The sequence below is a fragment of the Thalassophryne amazonica genome, chromosome 12 (genome assembly GCF_902500255.1).
Source record: "Thalassophryne amazonica chromosome 12, fThaAma1.1, whole genome shotgun sequence".
Taxonomy (NCBI): domain Eukaryota; kingdom Metazoa; phylum Chordata; class Actinopteri; order Batrachoidiformes; family Batrachoididae; genus Thalassophryne; species Thalassophryne amazonica.
The window spans coordinates 38,364,586-38,383,730 of record NC_047114.1 but is presented as its reverse complement, the minus strand read 5'-3'; the positions used below and the strand labels follow the sequence as shown (position 1 = coordinate 38,383,730).

The 19,145-nt window shown below is 45.6% G+C and overlaps 1 protein-coding gene across 3 annotated transcripts in view; it reads left to right on the top strand.

Moving 5' to 3' along the window:
- Positions 1 to 431: 431 nt before the first annotated feature.
- Positions 432 to 19,145, top strand: part of LOC117521928 (KN motif and ankyrin repeat domain-containing protein 4-like) — a 50,504-nt gene continuing 31,790 nt past the window's right edge. For 2 of the 3 annotated variants that reach the window (XM_034183293.1, XM_034183292.1), the window contains exons 1-3: positions 449 to 477; positions 640 to 746; positions 827 to 960. In XM_034183293.1, coding sequence (XP_034039184.1) covers positions 464 to 477; positions 640 to 746; positions 827 to 960 — 255 coding nt within the window. In that variant the 5' untranslated portion in view covers positions 449 to 463. Of the gene's footprint in view, positions 961 to 19,145 lie in introns of all 3 variants that reach the window. The other variant, XM_034183294.1, reaches the window with a different exon arrangement.

Below are 19,145 nucleotides of genomic sequence, written 5' to 3'. Positions count from 1 at the left end.
GCTCGGGTAATGGAAAAGGAGCATTTCTGGCTAATTCTTGCTATTTTGCCCCATAACAGCGGCTTTGTTCCTCGTTTTAAATCGCTCTCTATCTACGTCTCGCCATTTGTATCGTCTACACAAACACGTTAATTTGCGCTCCATTATTACACTCATGCGAACACTTCTATTGTAGCTGACAATGCACTCTGTAGTTTGAACAGTAATTTGCCGTTACACTCTCACAATGGAAAATGTATTTTGGCCAACAGTGACACACGGACCTACTTGCACCCTGACCCCCACATGCGCAAAGTCAACAACAGGGGAATTTTTCTGCTTTGATTTTTAATCACATTTGCTGCAGGATTTCAATTTTTTAGTGGGGGGGGGGGTTGTTCTGCAAACTACAAAGAGCAGGGGATTGGGTTTCTCTGCATGGTGGTGGTGCCCCCAAAGAGATGCTGGCAATGAAAGAAGATCCATGAAGAATGAGAGGTATGCACTCAGAGAGTTAACCCCCGTGCACAGCACAGTGCCCTCTGCTCCCATCCTTCTTTACGTCCTTATGGAGGACACTGGCAACATAACACAGGCGTGTACAGGGAGGATCCTACCGTAATGCTTCATACTGAATTTTGACTTGTTGTCACCACGCAGGGTCCCACAGGAGCTGCACCGGGCCGTCCCGTACCGGAACGTCAGCAACACCCCTGAACTCCTATTGGCAATCATCTGCAGGGACAGACGGTGCTGTTGGACAGGCGGTAAGTAGGCGTACCCACAATCCCCTCCCTGCTCCGTGCTCTTTTTACACACTGTAAATGTCAGTGGCGTTATGGCACAGCAGCCTCACACCGACACCACGTCTCCGTCGTCTCTGAGGACAGACAGTCTGAGCCAGAGCGGCCTACAGAGGACAAACACGTCTTCACATCAACAACAACAACATCTGAGAAGCTGCGCAACACGTGGTACAAGGTATGATTTCAAGATAAAAAGATTTGAAAGCAGAGTGTTGACCTTCAATGTCAATCGTGAGTTCCCTGCTGTAAATTCAGGGTCCAAAAAAATGCAGGGAAAAAAAAAACAAAAGAAAAGAAAAACAAACCTGCGCTAAGTGCTGCAGAGTAATCAGGCATTCAGGAGGAGAAATATCTTTTGAAAATTAAATGTCAAGCTACATTACATCAGTGCACTTATCTGGTATGTGCACGGATACATGCACGCAGATGCTTTCTATTTTAACTTTTCCATGGCAACATGTCACGACTTTCTCTTGGAGCCCAGCAGCGGTTTCATCATCCACGTAATCAGGTTTAGGTGCAGCAATACAACTCCAGCCGTCTCACTGCAGGAAGCAAACAGGAGAACAACACTCATGTCTTTTTTTTTTCTCAGGTATTTTTGATGTAGCACTGAGTTTGGGGGGAAAAAAAAAGCAAAAAAACAAGAAGGGACTGATAGAGTCTAAATGGAATGGGAGCTCCAGTCCAAACATTCAGCTTTGGTTTCTAAATCAAACCCAAACAGAAGGAATTTCTGATGGAAAACCACAGTTTGTACAGCCAATAGTGGGAGCAGGAATGATTTTTCTGGGAATTGATTACAGACGCAGAAGCATGTCAGCACACACGTGGTGCAGAAATACAGATAGAAACAAAGTGAAGTGTGCAGCTGCTGCACGGTGGGAGCTAATGCTTTCTGTCACAGCACATTAGAGTTTAAGGCAAACAATAAGCAGAAGCCCATCGTGAGCTTTATTTATTTATAGTACTGTAGATGTTAGCTTTTGTGTGCATGAAGACCGACACCTCGCCTCCTTATAGAACTAAACTCAACCATGAAGCTGCGCTTAGTGAAGTAACAGGTAAAAGCCACCATGTGCAGTTTCTCCAGTCACAGCCACTAAAGTTTGTTGTGGGTGCAGTGGTGGCTTCCCTCACAAGTCCATATAGTGAAAGGTCACTCAGGTTTTGAGTATGACCTGCTTGAGATAGATTTATCATACAGCCCCAATTCTAATGAAGTTGGGATGTTGTGTAAAATGTAAATAAAAACAGAATACAATGATTTACAAATCCTCTTCAACCTATATTCAATTGAATACACCACAAAGACAAGATATTTAATGTTCAAACTGATAAACTTTATTGTTTTTGTGCAAATATTTGCTCATTTTGAAATGGATGCCTGCAACACGTTTCAAAAAAGCTGAGACAGTGGTATGTTTACCACTGTGTTACATCACCTTTCCTTCTAACAACACTCAATAAGCGTTTCACTCTCTTTACATTTCTTAATTCATTAAACTTAAAGTATATTCAGCGGTCTTGTGATTGATTGGTGCCCTGTTCAGGGTGTACCCCGCCTCTCGCCCTATGACTCCTGGGATAGGCTTCAACCCACCACCCCCCGACTTGGGTTCCACCTGACATCAATAGGCCTTTTACCTTCTAACTTGTTAATGATGCAGTGATGTTCATATTACTTGATTTATGGAGTTCGTGGTAAGAGACTATTCATGCTTGACATCTACATTAACATGGTACATTTAATGAATGAAGGGCAGTGTTGAAGAAAATGGTATTGTAGTTAACATATGGAGAATGAGTTAAACAGATCTAGTGTCCAATCAGGAGAATTTTTGAAAATGAGCAAAAAACAGTAACAAATGGTACGTGCCGGAACTGGGTCTTTTCAGTCATCTCTGTGTCCACTATCCCATCTGGGAATCAATCAAGAGACAATCTTCTTTGCTGCTGAGGGACTACAGGACAAAAACTAAGGCTAACTAAGGAATTAAAATATAATGCAGATTATTTCTGTTTGGGAGCAGGGCACTTTCAATGACTAGAGCAGTCAGGGGGGTGCAGCGGTCAGTCTGTGTGCTGGATGGTGCATTCATAGACACACTGTTTGCTGACCTCTTTAGATTTCCTCAGGAAATAAACATCCATAATCCAATGAAAGGCATGCCACACTCTTCAGCAGAAGACAGTTTTCAGATGTTAACAGATATATTATAGCTTTGTAATGTGTTAAGATAAACACAGACATTAGCACATAGATAGACTGCACACAGAACCATTGTAAGCATGTCCAGCAGCTCCCTGCATTCAATCTCATTTCAATTCGGCAGTAACCTGGTGTATAATCATATAAAAAAAAACTATGACACACAACTTTAGACTGCTGTTGTAATGAATCGGGCCTAGTTTCCTTATTTTCTTGGAATTGGAAAAGCAAAAATCAGTAATGAGAGACCAGCCTTAGTCTGAGTTTTCTTTTGTATCAGGGCAGGTGAGTGAGCCACGGTGGTCAGCCCAGTTTCACACTTTTTTGTTGTGCTCCCGTCATGAAATGAGTCACATTTTAGTAATGTGTCTTTTTTTATTTAACTATTTCTAACCCTACCCTTTCCCTAGCTCTACCCATAAACAACCCCCGCAGACACCCCCCCCCCCCACACACCACCCCGCATTTCGTGCTCCTGTCACAAAAAAATACTGTATTGTGAACCATAGATTAACTTACATTAAATAAATGGTAAATGGACTGCATTTATATAGCGCTTTTCCATCGTTCAAAGCACTTTACAATAATGCCTCATACTCACCCCGATGTCAGGCTGCTGCCATGTAAGGCGCCCACTATACACCAGGAGCAACTAGGGGTTTAAGGACCTTGCCCAAGGGCCCTTAGTGATTTTCCCGGTCAGGGCCGTGATCTGAACCGAAGAGCCTGTGGTCTCAAGCCCCAACGCTTAACCACTGGAACATCACCTCCCCCAATGTGATGCATCATTTAGTGATGTCATTGCAAAATAGCGGGAGATTGGGTTGACGGTGGCTTAGTGGTTAGCCTTGTTGTCTCACAGCAAGAAGTCGTGTGGATTGCTGCCCACCTGTGGCCTTTCTGTGTGGAGTTTGCATGTTTCGCCCATGTTTGCGTGGGTTCCCTCAGGGTGTATATGTGGGCCCTGGACAGACTGGTGTCCTGTCCACGATGTACCCCGCCTCACGCCCCATGACTGCTGGGACAGGCTCCAGCCCCCTGTGAGCCTTAAGTGGAGTAAACAGGTATAGAAAATGGATGGATGATAGCAGTTGAAGTCAGGTCAGCTGCGTGCACTGGTTGCCATGCATCGCTGCATCCACTACACTATCAAAGACCTAACTTCTGGATGGCAGACACCCAGGCAGATGATTGATCCATCCCACATCTTAAAAGCAACCATTGATCAACCACAGCCATGTGAAACGTGGGCATCTTCTTGGGCCTCTCCAGCCACTGAGGCAACTGTGCTGGATCATGCCAAAGATATCCAGTCATCACCTTTGGCCTCTAGTTTGCATTCACGTCTCATAACCAAACAGAAAGACAGGAAGCACTGGGACTGAAAAGATTTGGATCTTTGTGCTCCTGTAAAGATATCAGCATCACCAAAGACCTCTGTCCAATGACTCCATAAACTCTTCCCTGGCATCTTTCATCTCAAAGTCCGAGATAAGTCAATGTCTCTGCAAGTTCAACACGTTCAATGCATATGTGATGGAGGCCAGCAGGACAGGGTAGTCAATAGGCCTCACTCCCCAGACAGCCAAAGGATTCTGGCCACTCAGGCCAGAGGCTGGGTTTTAGTCGACTGGCCAGGGCGTCCGCATCCCATGCTGGAGATTGTGAGTTTGCATCCTGAGAGAAGCGAGTGGGAGGAGTCAAAAACACAACATAATGCAGATGTAAGCGAGTACCAGCTGCTACACATACAGTAGTGTTCAGAATAATAGTAGTGCTATGTGACTAAAAAGATTAATCCAGGTTTTGAGTATATTTCTTATTGTTACATGGGAAACAAGGTACCAGTAGATTCAGTAGATTCTCACAAATCCAACAAGACCAAGCATTCATGATATGCACACTCTTAAGGCTATGAAACTGGGCTATTAGTAAAAAAAGTAGAAAAGGGGGTGTTCACAATAATAGTAGCATCTGCTGTTGACGCTACAAACTCAAAACTATTATGTTCAAACTGCTTTTTTAGCAATCCTGTGAATCACTAAACTAGTATTTAGTTGTATAACCACAGTTTTTCATGATTTCTTCACATCTGCGAGGCATGGAGTCAACCAACTTGTGGCACCTTTCAGCTGTTATTCCACTCCAAGATTCTTTAACAACATTCCACAATTCATTCACATTTCTTGGTTTTGCTTCAGAAACAGCTTTTTTGATGTCACCCCACAAGTTCTCAATTGGATTTAGGTCTGGGGATTGGGCAGGCCACTCCAAAACATTAATTTTGTTGGTTTGGAACCAGAGTTCGGGGGTCGTCTCACGAACTGTCTGCGGCCCTTGGACCCAAAAAGAACAATTTTACTCTCATCAGTCCACAAAATATTCCTCCATTTCTCTTTAGGCCAGTTGATGTGTTCTTTGACAAATTGTAACCTCTTCTGCACGTCTTTTATTTAACAGAGGGACTTTGCGGGGGATTCTTGCAGATACATTAGCTTCACACAGTCGTCTTCTAAGTGTAACTCCAGACTGTGTTTGATCATCCTGGAGCTGATCAATGGGTGAGCCTTTGCCATTCTGGTTATTCTTCTATCCATTTTGATGGTTGTTTTCCATTTTCTTCCACACGTCTCTGTTTTTTTGTCCATTTTAAAGGATTGGAGATCATTGTAGATGAACATCCTATAATTTTTTGCACCTGCGTATAAGTTTTCCCCTCTCCAATCAACGTTTTAATCAAACTACGCTGTTCTTCTGAACAATGTCTTGAACGTCCCATTTTCCTCAGGCTTTCAAAGAGAAAAGCATGTTCAACAGGTGCTGCTTCATCCTTACATAGGGGACACCTGATTCACACCTGTTTGTTCTACAAAACTGACAAACTCACTGACTGAATGCCACACTACTATTATTGTGAACACCCCCTTTTCTACTTTTTTTTACTAATAGCCCAATTTCATAGCCTTAAGAGTGTGCATATCACGAATGCTTGGTCTTGTTGGATTTGTGAGAATCTACTGAATCTACTGGTACCTTGTTTCCCATGTAATAAGAAATATACTCAAAACCTGGATCTTTTTAGTCACATAGCACTACTATTATTCTGAACACTGCTGTACAGATGCACTCTGAACAGCCAAGTCCAAGAAGTCACTGAAAGCCTGGCTGTTAGTCTGGATCCAGAACCATCACAAACAATGAACTGCTTAGCTTTTCAAGTGCTCCAATTTTTCCTTTAAGAAAGCCCAGTAATAGTGCACCATGTTAACATGTCAGTGTGTGGCATATCTGGTAAAATTGCATAAGCTTTCATCGTGGCAGTAAATTATCACCTCCCCAAATGGGCATGGGAACAGAAAAATGAAGACTACTAAAATAGAAGGAAATGGTTACATAAAATCTGTCACATTTCCCTATTGTACATTCATTCATAGAGGAAAGCTTGATTTCGAAAGCTCTGAAAAACTGATGCCTCACTCTGTGCACGTGCAGCTTTTCTGCTGAGCTGTGCACTGCCCTTTGGTTAGGGCCTCTTTGGGGCAAAGTGAATATTTCACATTTCATTTCTTTGGTTTTCTGAGAGATGGGTCAACTGTTTCAGGCAAACAATTACAGTAAGGCTCGTGCCATGAAAGCATGCAGAGAGTAACTCTTGAGAAATTCAATCATATTGTTTCCTGTGCGGTCGCCTGGTCAGGAGGGCATTTGTGTGCACAGTATGTCTGTGTGCAATAAGGAATTCCTGTGGGCTAGAGCATATACAAAGCTGCAATTTCAAAATCACTTTGTCTTAAAAAATGGTTTTCTTATTTTCAGTGTTACAGTGCAAAAGGACAAAGTAACTACATATCATCAGGCTTTCGAAAAAAAAAAGGTTTATTATATATATATATATATGAGGGCTGTCCATAAAGTATAGGTCCTTTTTATTTTTTTCAAAAACTATATGGATTTCATTGATATGTTTTTACGTCAGACATGCTTGAACCCTCGTGCGCATGCGTGAGTTTTTCCACACCTGTCGGTGACGTCATTCGCCTGTGAGCACTCCTTGTGGGAGGAGTCGACCAGCCCCTCGTCGGAATTCCTTTGTCTGAGAAGTTGCTGAGAGACTGGCGCTTTGTTTGATCAAAATTTTTTCTAAACCTGTGAGACACATCGAAGTGGACACGGTTCGAAAAATTAAGCTGGTTTTCGGTGAAAATTTTAACGGCTGATGAGAGATTTTGAGGTGATACTGTCGCTTTAAGGACTTCCCACGGTGCGAGACGTCGTGCAGCGCTCCCAGGCACCGTCGTCAGCCTGCTTCAAGCTGAAAACCTCCACATTTCAGGCTCTATTGATCCAGGACGTCGTTCAGAGAACAGAGAAGTTTCAGAAGAAGTCGGTTTCAGCATTTTATCCAGATATTCCACTGTTAAAGGAGATTTTTTAATGAAAGACGTGCGGGCGGATTGCAGCGTCGGCTCGCAGCCACCGCGACGCTCTGCCACAGGAAAAACACCTCCGTTGGAAGCCTTAAGGACAAGTTGGAACATGTCCAGCTGTTAAACAATTTCTCATATACTCACTCCACTGAAAGCCATCAAAAGCCGCCTGGATTTTACAAATGGTTATCAACACGGAGGTGTTTTTCCTGTGTCGCCGCACCACGCCGGCTGCGTCCCGACGCGCGGACCCGTCCGCACGTCTTTCATTAAAAAATCTGCTGTAACAGTGGAATATCCGGATAAAATGCTGAAACCGACTTCTTCTGTTCTCTCACGACGTCCTGGATCAATAGAGCCTGAAATGTGGAGGTTTTCAGCTTGAAACAGGCTGACGACGGCGCCTGGGAGCACTGCACGACGTCTCGCTCCGTGGGAAGTCCTTAAAGCGACAGTATCACCAGTATCACCAAAATCTCTCATCAGCCGTTAAAATTTTCACCGAAAACCAGCTTAATTTTTCGAACCGTGTCCACTTCGATGTGTCTCACAGGTTTAGAAAAAATTTTGATCAAACAAAGCGCCAGTCTCTCAGCAACTTCTCAGACAAAGGAATTCCGATGAGGGGCTGGACGACTCCTCCCACAAGGAGTGCTCACAGGCGAATGACGTCACCGACAGGCGTGGAAAAACTCACGCATGCGCACGAGGGTTCAAGCATGTCTGACGTAAAAACATATGAATGAAATCCATATAGTTTTTGAAAAAAATAAAAAGGACCTATACTTTATGGACAGCCCTCGTATATATATATATATATATATATATATATATATATATACTCAACAAAAATATAAACGCAACACTTTTGGTTTTGCTCCCATTTTGTATGAGATGAACTCAAAGATCTAAAACTTTTTCCACATACACAATATCACCATTTCCCTCAAATATTGTTCACAAACCAGTCTAAATCTGTGATAGTAAACACTTCTTCGCTGAGATAATCCATCCCACCTCACAGGTGTGCCATATCAAGATGCTGATTAGACACCATGATTAGTGCACACGTGTGCCTTAGACTGCCCACAATAAAAGGCCACTCTGAAAGGTGCAGTTTTATCACACAGCACAATGCCACAGATGTCGCAAGATTTGAGGGAGTGTGCAATTGGCATGCTGACAGCAGGAATGTCAACCAGAGCTGTTGCTCGTATATTGATTGTTCATTTCTCTACCATAAGCCATCTCCAAAGGCGTTTCAGAGAATTTGGCAGTACATCCAACCAGCCTCACAACCGCAGACCATGTGTAACCACACCAGCCCAGGACCTCCACATCCAGCATGTTCATCTCCAAGATCGTCTGAGACCAGCCACTCGGACAGCTGCTGAAACAATCGGTTTGCATAACCAAAGAATTTCTGCACAAACTGTCAGAAACCGTCTCAGGGAAGCTCATCTGCATGCTTGTCGTCCTCATCGGGGTCTCGACCTGACTCCAGTTCGTCATCGTAACCGACTTGAGTGGGCAAATGCTCACATTCACCGGCGTTTGGCACGTTGGAGAGGTGTTCTCTTCACGGATGAATCCCGGTTCACACTGTTCAGGGCAGATGGCAGACAGCATGTGTGGCGTCATGTGGGTGAGCGGTTTTCTGATGTCAATGTTGTGGATCTAGTGGCCCATGGTGGCGGTGTGGTTATGGTATGGGCAGGCGCCTGTTATGGACGAAGAACACAGGTGCATTTTATTGATGGCATTTTGAATGCACAGAGATACCGTGCCGAGATCCTGAGGCCCATTGTTGTGCCATACATCCAAGAACATCACCTCATGTTGCAGCAGGATAATGCACGGCCCCATGTTGCAAGGATCTGTACACAATTCTTGGAAGCTGAAAATGTCCCAGTTCTTGCATGGCCGGCATACTCACCGGACATGTCACCCATTGAGCATGTTTGGGATGCTCTGGACCAGCGTATACGACAGCGTGTACCAGTTCCTGCCAATATCCAGCAACTTCGCACAGCCATTGAAGAGGAGTGGACCAACATTCCACAGGCCACAATTGACAACCTGATCAACTCTATGCGAAGGAGATGTGTTGCACTGCATGACCAGATACTGACTGGTATCCCCCCCCCCCCAATAAAACAAAACTGCACCTTTCAGAGTGGCCTTTTATTGTGGACAGTCTAAGGCACACCTGTGCACTAATCATGGTATCTAATCAGCATCTTGATATGGCACACCTGTGAGGTGGGATGGATCATCTCAGCAAAGGAGAAGTGCTCACTATCACAGATTTAGACTGGTTTGTGAACAGTATTTGAGGGAAATGGTTATATTGTGTATGTGGAAAAAGTTTTAGATCTTTGAGTTCATCTCATACAAAATGGGAGCAAAACCAAAAGTGTTGCATTTATATTTTTGTTGAGTGTATATATATATATATATATATATATATATATATATATATATATATATATATATATATATATATACATACACGAGGTCTGTTAGAAAAGTATCCCACCTTTTTGTTTTTTTCAAAAACCATATGGATTTGAATCACGTGTGATTGCATCAGCCAAGCTTGAACCTTCGTGAGCATGCGTGAGTTTTTTCACGCCTGTCGGTTGCGTCATTCGCCTGTGAGCAGGCTTTGTGTGAGCAGTGGTCCACCCCTCTCGTCTGATTTTTATTGCGAATAAATGTCTGAACGATTTGGAGCTTTGCTGCATCAAATTTTTCCAGAAATTGTGAGGTACCTCCAGGTGGACACCATTCGGAAAATTCAAATGGCTTTGAGGGACGATTTTATGGGGATTACACAGATTAAGGAGTGCTCCAGCCGGTTTAAAGACCGCCCACAGCTGCTGAGAGCACGCCGTGCTCCGAGCACTGATGGACAGGCTGAAACCCCGCTGAAACAACCAGATCATTTCCAACGTGAAGGCTTTGTTGATCCGGGACGTCGTCTGACTTACACAAAAAAAGGCAGGAGACGTGGACAGTACTTTTTTGGCACATTCCACTGTTACAGGAATTTTTTTTCATGGAAAGAAAAGCGGACGGATGCGCCACCGTGCCGCACAAAACCACAGGACGGCTTTGAGATGGCTTTCAGACGGCTGTTGGTGGGTTTTCAGTCGTGTGACTAACCGAGAAATTGTGGATGAGCCTGGACATGCCAGAACATGTCCTGTGAGGCTTCATCACGGCATTGCTTTGCGCCATGCGGCTCCACCGCGATGCGCAGAATTCCTCTGCACGTCTGTCTCAATGTGCCGAAAAAGTGCTGATGTCCATGTCTTTCACAATTCCTGTGCTAGTCAGAGGACATCCCGGGTAAAACACAGCGTCCAGTTTGGAAATGAACGGCACATTCCACTGTTACAGGAGTTTTTGTCATGGAAAGAGGAGTGGAGGAATTCCGCGCGTCGCGGCGGTGCTGCATGGCGCAAAGCAACGCCGTGATGAAGCCTCACAGGACATGTTCTGGCATGTCCAGGCTCATCCACAATTTCTCGGTTAGTCACACGACTGAAAACCCACCAACAGCTGTCTGAAAGCCATCTCAAAGCCGTCCTGTGAGACCAACACGGAGGTGGTTTTGTGCCGCGCCATGAGAGGCACGGTGGCGCATCCGTCCGCTTTTCTTTCCATGAAAAAAAAACTCCTGTAACAGTGGAATATGCCGAAAAAGTGCTGATGTCCACGTCTCCTGCCATTTTTGTGTAAGTCAGACGACGTCCCGGATCAACAAAGCCTTCACGTTGGAAATGATCTGGTTGTTTCAGCGGTGTTTCACCCTGTCGATCGGCGCTCGGAGCGCAGCGCGCTCTCAGCAGCTGTGGGCAGTCTTTAAACCGGCTGGAACACTCCTTAATCTGTGCAATCCCCATAAAATCGTCCCTCAAAGCCATTTGAATTTTCCGAATGGTTACCACCTGGAGGTCTCTCACAGTTTCTGGAAAAAATTGATGCAGCAAAGCTCCAAATCGTTCAGACATTTATTCGCAATAAAAATCCGATGAGAGGGGTGGACCACTGCTCACACAAAGCCTGGTCACTGGCGAATGACGCAACCGACAGGCGTGAAAAAACTCACGCATGCTCACGAAGGTTCAAGCTTGGCTGATGCAATCACATGTGATTCAAATCCATATGGTTTTTGAAAAAATAAAAAGGTCGGAGACTTTTCTAACAGTCCTCGTGTATATATATATATATATATATATATATATAAGTTATGAAACTCCTGCAACCTAACCAAAATTAAAAAAATAAATTAAAAGGCTGCTCTAGGTTTTCCAGGCACGTCCAACTGGAAGGAGGCCCCGGGGAGGAACCTGGACATGGTGGAGAGATGGTATTTCCCAGCTGGCTTGTGAACACCTTGAGATCCCCAGAAACTGATAGAAGACTTGACTTAAGATAGGGAAGTGTCTATGGCCACGGGGACCTGGACTAGGATGAGTGGCAAGAATGAATGAATGAATAAATAAATGAGTGAAAAGGTAGAGTGTTAAGCTACTGTCAGCCATAAAATGCTCAATGGGGGCCTTGTTGCTTTGGGTGACTGCTAGTGCATGTCAGCAGGGCCACACTGTCACCTGCTAGTCACTAGTCATGGCTACTAGCTGCTGTGGACTCCACCATGTTTGTCCTTTCTGAGCATTTTATTTCAAATATCTGCAATAATATGGCTTACTGTGCAGTTAATAGAACTGACTAAGACATCTCTGGTCCAGTATTTCTGTTAAGTGAAATTTTTTACATTATTTAATTTCTATATTAGCACCATTAGCACTAATCAATAGGTATTGGGAGGTTAGTGATGCCATCTCCACTGTTAGGCCCCAATAACTGAGCCAATGTGGTGGTCATAATTTTGAATACCTCCACCCAAGTCACCCGTTATGCACCACCCAGTCTGCAAATATAAGTGTTAACAAAACGCCTGAAATGGGCGGCACCATGGCTTAGTGGTTAGCATTATCGCTTCTCATTTGGTCCTTTCTGTATGGGGTTTGCATATTCTCCCTGTGTTCATATGGGTTCCTTTTAGGTGCGCCGGCTTTCTCTCACTTCCAAAGATGTGCAGGTTAGGTGCATGTGCGACTCTACATTAACCATAGGTGTGGGTGAGAGTGTGAATGAGTTTGTCTGGCTATATGTGGTGGCCCTATGACAGACTGGCATCCTGTCCAGGGTGTACCCCGCCTCTCACCCTATGACAGCTGGGACAGACTCCAGACCCACCATGACCCTTGATTGGAGTAAGCAGGTATAGAAAATGAATGAAAACACCTGAACCAAGATTTGCCAGTTGGCGTTAGCTTGTTTGTTACCTATGAGATGAGGGTGTGTTTGGCCTTCATTTGTCCCGCCAGTCTTGCTGACGTGCCAACTCTGTACCCATTTATGGTTTTGGTAGTTTGTTTTCACACCAGCCGTGAATTGTACCTGAGTACACACGAATTGTACCCAAGAGAACCTTTTCAGGTGGCCTCGGTACAGTTCCTTAATCCATGCTCAAGTATGGTACACAATATTCGCACAAGTGGACTTTGGGGTCAAGTGTACTCAGATCTAGACTTGGGTTCAAGTGTGAAAGAGCCCTTAGAGATGGCATTCAATTTTTTTTTTAAATTGCTGATTATTCTTTCTGTGTCAGGTCAATTCTTTAGTGTTTGGGACTCGGCTGCCGGGGTCATAGACAAAATAAAAACATATACTCACAACCAGTAGCATGTAAACATATGCTGCCACTGATTCATAACATTTGAAAGGTTTTTATTGTTAGTTGATTGTTCACTGGCATATTTTTGTGCACTTCGGGATTTCTCAAGCGTTAACTTTGAGATTAGCTCTTTTTCATCGCCATGGCGGAAAGATAAAGTGATTCCCTCAAAGTGTTACCAGCTCTTTAAAGTTGAAGCCCACATTCTGAAGTTGATGACTGAGCTTTAAAACGGTTTCTTTGTGTAGCAACAGGTGGCTTTTCCCTGTACCCACCATGGGGCTCATTTCCAATATTAACTCATATGAAACTCTTATTTGAACAAAATTCTTTTTTTCATTTTTGACTTTTCATCTGGTTTGTTTTAGAAATACAATCTGCTACATGTTTTTTTTAGTTAGTATCTACATCTCCACACTGGGTGTGTATTTCAGATTCACACACACTTAGAAGCTCAACCACAGACACAACAACTGTATCCGAACAAGTCCATCTTCTGTACAGGAACCAGAACAAACCACACAAAGAGGTGGATCCCAAAACTATGAGCAGATATGGAAAATAGTATTTCAGACAAATTTTAAGGGTTTCTTTTTCATATGTGTTAGGTATTGAGCTGGGGTCTCGTTATTAAGTTTGGCCCTATTAGGCTACCGTAACCTCCCGCTGCCCTCTGGGCTGATTTCCTGTATACTGTTCAGTTCAGTCTTCAGTAAATGAACAGCAATCACACTCCATGTCTGTCTCCTCATTTTTGATTTAAACTTAAGGTCAGAACATAACAACTGGCAACAAGGATGCGTCTGATCTCACGTGAAGAAGTTTGAGAGTGTTCGTTTTTGTAAATAGACATTTTGTTTTCCAAGTTAGTCGCGTAGTCGATTAGTTCATTGCCTAATGAGCAGTACATCGGGCAACGAAAGCACGGGAGGTAGCATCGAAAGCTTACCTGGAAACAACACCAAACAGGAAAGTTCATCTGGAGGGCCAGACAACAGACAATCAGACGAAGGACAGCGCAGGGAAAATCATTCTGCAATGGCTGGTGTATTGGGGAACATTGGACCGTTTGATGACACTGTGGAGCAATGGAGCGAGTATACAGAGCGTTTTGAATTCTTTGTCTTGGCCAGCGGAATCAGCGCGGAGAAAATGGTAGCTACATTCCTAACAGTAATGGGCGCAAAGACTTTCAATCTGTTCCGAGCACTGGCACAGCCCAAGAAGCCAGAAGAGTTCACATATGACCAAATTGTTAAAACTCTAAGTGCACATTTCTCGCCTAAGCCCTTAATGATTGCTGAACGGTTCCGATTTTATAAACATAATCAGGAGGAGGGGGAAACTGTGACTATGTTTGTTGCTGCGCTCAGGAAGTTAGCGGAGCACTGTGAATTTAAAGAGGGCTCTCTTAATGGTGCCATTCATGACCGGCTGGTTTGTGGACTGCGCAACAAGGCCACTCAGAGAAAACTGCTAACTGAGGACAAATTAACTCTGACCAAAGCAACTGAAATAAGTTTGTCAATGGAAATGGCTGCAAAGGAGGCACAACAATTGAGTGCAACCTTGGCTAAGGTGTTGAAGGTAGCTAGTACAGAGGACAGCTCGACAACGAGGCCATGTTATCGCTGTGGCCAACAAGGCCATCCGGCAGCAGAGTGCTGGTGTAAAGAATTGGAGTGCCATGCCTGTGGAAAAAAGGTCACATTGAAAAGGCCTGTCGTAATAGGAAAAAGGGAACTCAGTCAATGCAGAAAAACACTAACAAACAAAAGAGAGCTGCTGCACATAAGAAAACGGTGCATGTGATGGAAAAAGAAGCTAGTACCAGTGAATCCACAGATGACGAGTTGCCCCTTCACATTCTTTCGCTGGCTGGAGGGTCTGACAGCTACTGACACCCTTGCTGGAGGGCAAACCAGTGTGGATGGAAATTGACACCGTGGCAGCAGTGTCACTAGTTTCAGAGACAGTGTATCAAGAACACTTACACCACTTGCCAATCCAACCAGCACGGGTGGTGCTGAAGACCTATACGGGGGAGACAGTGGCTGTCAAGGGCTTGGTCAAGGTCAAAGTGGAGCTAAATGGACAATGTGTAAAGCTGCCCTTATACGTTGTTCGAGGCAATTACCCGTCCCTGCTCAGTCGATCATGGATGGATAAAGTGCGGATTGACTGGCCTACCATCTGCATGTTGAGCCATGGAGAGACAGCTCTAGAAGTTGTATTAAGGAAACACGGTGAACTCTTCACAAAAGGACTAGGGCACATGAAGGGTATCACGGCAAAGCTGACCCTGAAACCAAGGAGCAACCCCCGATTCATTAAAGCGCGGCCGGTCCCATACTCACTGCGACCAAAAGTGGAAAAGTAGCTGGACAATCTGGTGAATAGTGGGGTGCTCGAACCAGTGCCTGTCAGTGACTGGACTACCTCAATCATGCCTGTCCTTAAAAAAAATGGAAGCCTACGAATTTGTGGTGAATTCAAAGTGACTGTTAACCCAGCCTTGCAAAATGAACATTACCCGCTGCCCCTCATCAACGACCTGTTCGCCAGTCTAGCAAACGGCAAACAATTCAGCAAAATTGACTTGAACCAGGCCTATCTGCAGATGCCAGTGGACCCCGAGTCCAAAGAGCTACTGACAGTCAGACTCTGGCTGGGCTACCGGGGGTACAGTGCTACTTGGACGATATCCTCATCACGGGGAGGGACAACGCCGACCTCCTCCACAACCTGGACATGACACTACAGAGGCTGAGGGAATATGGACTGAAAGGAAAAATGTGAGTTTTTCCAGTCCTCCATCGAATACCTGGGCCACGTGATCGATGGCATGGGTCTACACAAGGCCCCCTCCAAGACCAAGGCCATCTTGGAAGCCCCAGCACCACAAAACGTAAACCAGTTACGCTCATACCTGGGGCTCCTGAACTATTAGGGTTGATTCATTCCAAATCTCTCCACTTTATTGAAACTGCTCCATGGACTCCACTGGACTGATGCAAGGAAGGAAATGGAAGTGGTCAGAGTCTTGCCAAATGGCTTTTGCCAGCTCCAAGAAAGCCCTTCTGAATTCTGATGTGCTGACCCATTTTAACCCGGCATTGCCACGTCAGTTAGCCTGTGACTCTTCCCCCTATGGGGTTGGCGCAGTCATCTCACACGTCATGCCGGATGGCACAGACAAACCCATTGCTTTCGCTTCGAAGACCCTCAACAAAGCTGAATGTAACTATGCACAGAATGAGCAGGAGGCTCTGAGCATCATGATCGGAATTAGGAAATTCCATCAGTATCTGTTCGGAAGGAGATTCACGCTTCTGACTGACCATAAACCGCTAACAGCCTTACTGGGACCACACACGGGCATTCCACCACTGGCCACAAGCAGAATGCAGAGATGGGCCCTGCTGTTGTCAGGCCATAACTACGACATCAAGTACCGCCAATCTGAACTACATGGTAACGCAGATGGCCTGTCCCACCTCCCGCTCCCTGTGGCGAGGCCAGTGACCCGACAAACTGACATCTTCTACTTCCATCAAGTGGACGACACCCCTGTCACCGCAAAACAAGTGAGACATGCCACCTGGAATGATCCGGTGTTATCTACCCTGATGGATGCCATCATAAAAGGTAGAAGAATTTCGGACTCACCTGACACCAAGCCATACTTGGTCAGACAACAGGAACTCTCTGTACAGGCAGAGTGTCTGCTGTGGGGCAGAAGGGTAATCATACCCCCTTCTCTGCAGAGCCCAAGGCTGAAACAGCTCCACATTGGGCACTGTGGCATAGTGTGCATGAAGGAGCTGGCCCGCAGCTACTTCTGGTGGCCAGAGTTAGACAAGCACCACCTGCCAGACTGTGCGAAATGCACCAAACTAGCTGCAGTCCACCCATGGGAATGGCCAGCTGAGCCCTGGCAGTGCAGACATATAGACTTTGCCAGACTATTCAAGGAGAGAATGTTCCTGGTGGTCATGGATGCACACAGCAAATGGCCGGACGTGCCCATCGTGAGGTCTATAACTACCAGGAAAACCATCGAGAGACTGGAGGAAATGTTCAGTCGGTATGGAATACCGGAACAGCTGGTGAGTGACAACGGACCCCAGTTTGTTGCCGAAGAGATGGAGGCTTTCCTCAGAAAGCCTGTGTAAACTTTAAAGCACAGTCTAAAGGCATCAGTGTCCCAAGGCTCCCTTCATCAGCGACTCCACAGTTTCTTGCTGACTTACCGAAACACGCCACGCAGAACCACCAAGGCGCCCTCTGCTGAACTCCTCCTGAAAAGAGCGCTGTGCACCAAACTGGACTGCATATGTCCTCCAGCGAGGAGCGAAATCGTGCTGAGCAGTCAGCAAGAACAGAGTTGATGTAGGTCAGTCACGCCACGGTCTTTCCACGTAAGAGACCCTGTCCTAGCTCGTAATTACCTAGGGGGTCCCAAGTGGGTGCCAGTGGAGATAGTTGCCATCACCGGTCCGCTGTCATACCAAGTACTCACCAGCAAAGATGCAGTGTGGCGTCGTCATACTGACCAGCTGTTGGCCAGCAAAGGCCCCCCCACGGAGCTGATGGGCTCTCCAGCACTTGACATCGCAAGCCAGGCAGACACAGTGGAGGGCCTGGCTGCCTCTGAAAACCTGCCAGCCACACTTCAGGAGAATGATGCTACAGACCAGGTTCCCCAGGCTCCATCGACGGCAGAACCAGTGCTGCCACCGCCGTCTCCGGTGACTTACCATCCTCACCGGTACCCCACTCGCGAGTGGCAGCCTCCAGACTGCTTGGACTTGTAATCCTCGCTGAAGAAATGTCACATCCTTTTTTGAATGCTATGTTGTGTTGTTATCTTCAGTGGACATTTGGGTTAGTCTTACAGAATAAGGGGGGAGGAAATGTTAGGTATTGAGCTGGGGTCTCGTTATTAAGTTTGGCCCTATTAGGCTACGGTAACCTCCCGACGCCCTCTGGGCTGATTTCCTGTATACTGTTCAGTTCAGTCTTCAGTAAACGAACAGCAATCACACTCCATGTCTGTCTCCTCATTTTTGATTTAAACTTAAGGTCAGAACATAACAATATGCAACTGTGATACAGCTGCTTTAAAGAACCAAAAGTAAAGGCTCCTTCACACATTACACTATTGAGGCAGAATGAGGGCATGAAGGAGGAGTTGAATGGCACTCGTGGAAAACTGGAGCCACACTCTAATGCCTCGTATAGCAGTCAGCACATCCATCGGGGCACGGCACATGCACTCTATATGCCATTCGCACTGGAAACCCATTCCAACAGCGGGAAAGATGCCATCTGCCATCTGATCATGTTCACAGAATTTGCACGGCATGTCATATGCAGGTTGGACATATCGTGCCACGGCTAAAGAGCTGCATGAAATCATTGGACATGTCGAACCGTGGCCAAATGATGCAATCAAGGCAGCCTTCAGACCAACAGCCCAGAGTTGGCAAATGCCATGCAAGTGGCCATTCGACCCACTCTCGACCGGAGTTGGCCAGAATCCAGGTGCTACCCACGAACATCCAACACCACTCGTGCGGCACTTAGAAAAGCCGAGGCCATTTTGAATAATCCAAGGCCATATTGTATAATGTCCCATTACACAATATGGGACATTATGATTATTTCAGCTGTAGTAACACATGCAGGTGCGTGTCCACGCGAGTTGATGCATGTGACAGGCTCATGCGCACAGCTGACGGAGCTGTGGACTGCTCATCATGTCATATTCTGCATGTCCCTCTGGAGGTGGGATCACCACATAGCAGTGCACACATGCCAGGACTACAGAGTTAAGAGTTAAAACTAAAAAATGCTCGGTCCGCGCTCAGTCCAGTGTGGCCATCAAGCAGACAGCCACGTGACACGCAATCGCAATGTGGGGCTTTGAGTGGCAGCCAGCTGTGAGCCCAAGGGAGCGTGTCACT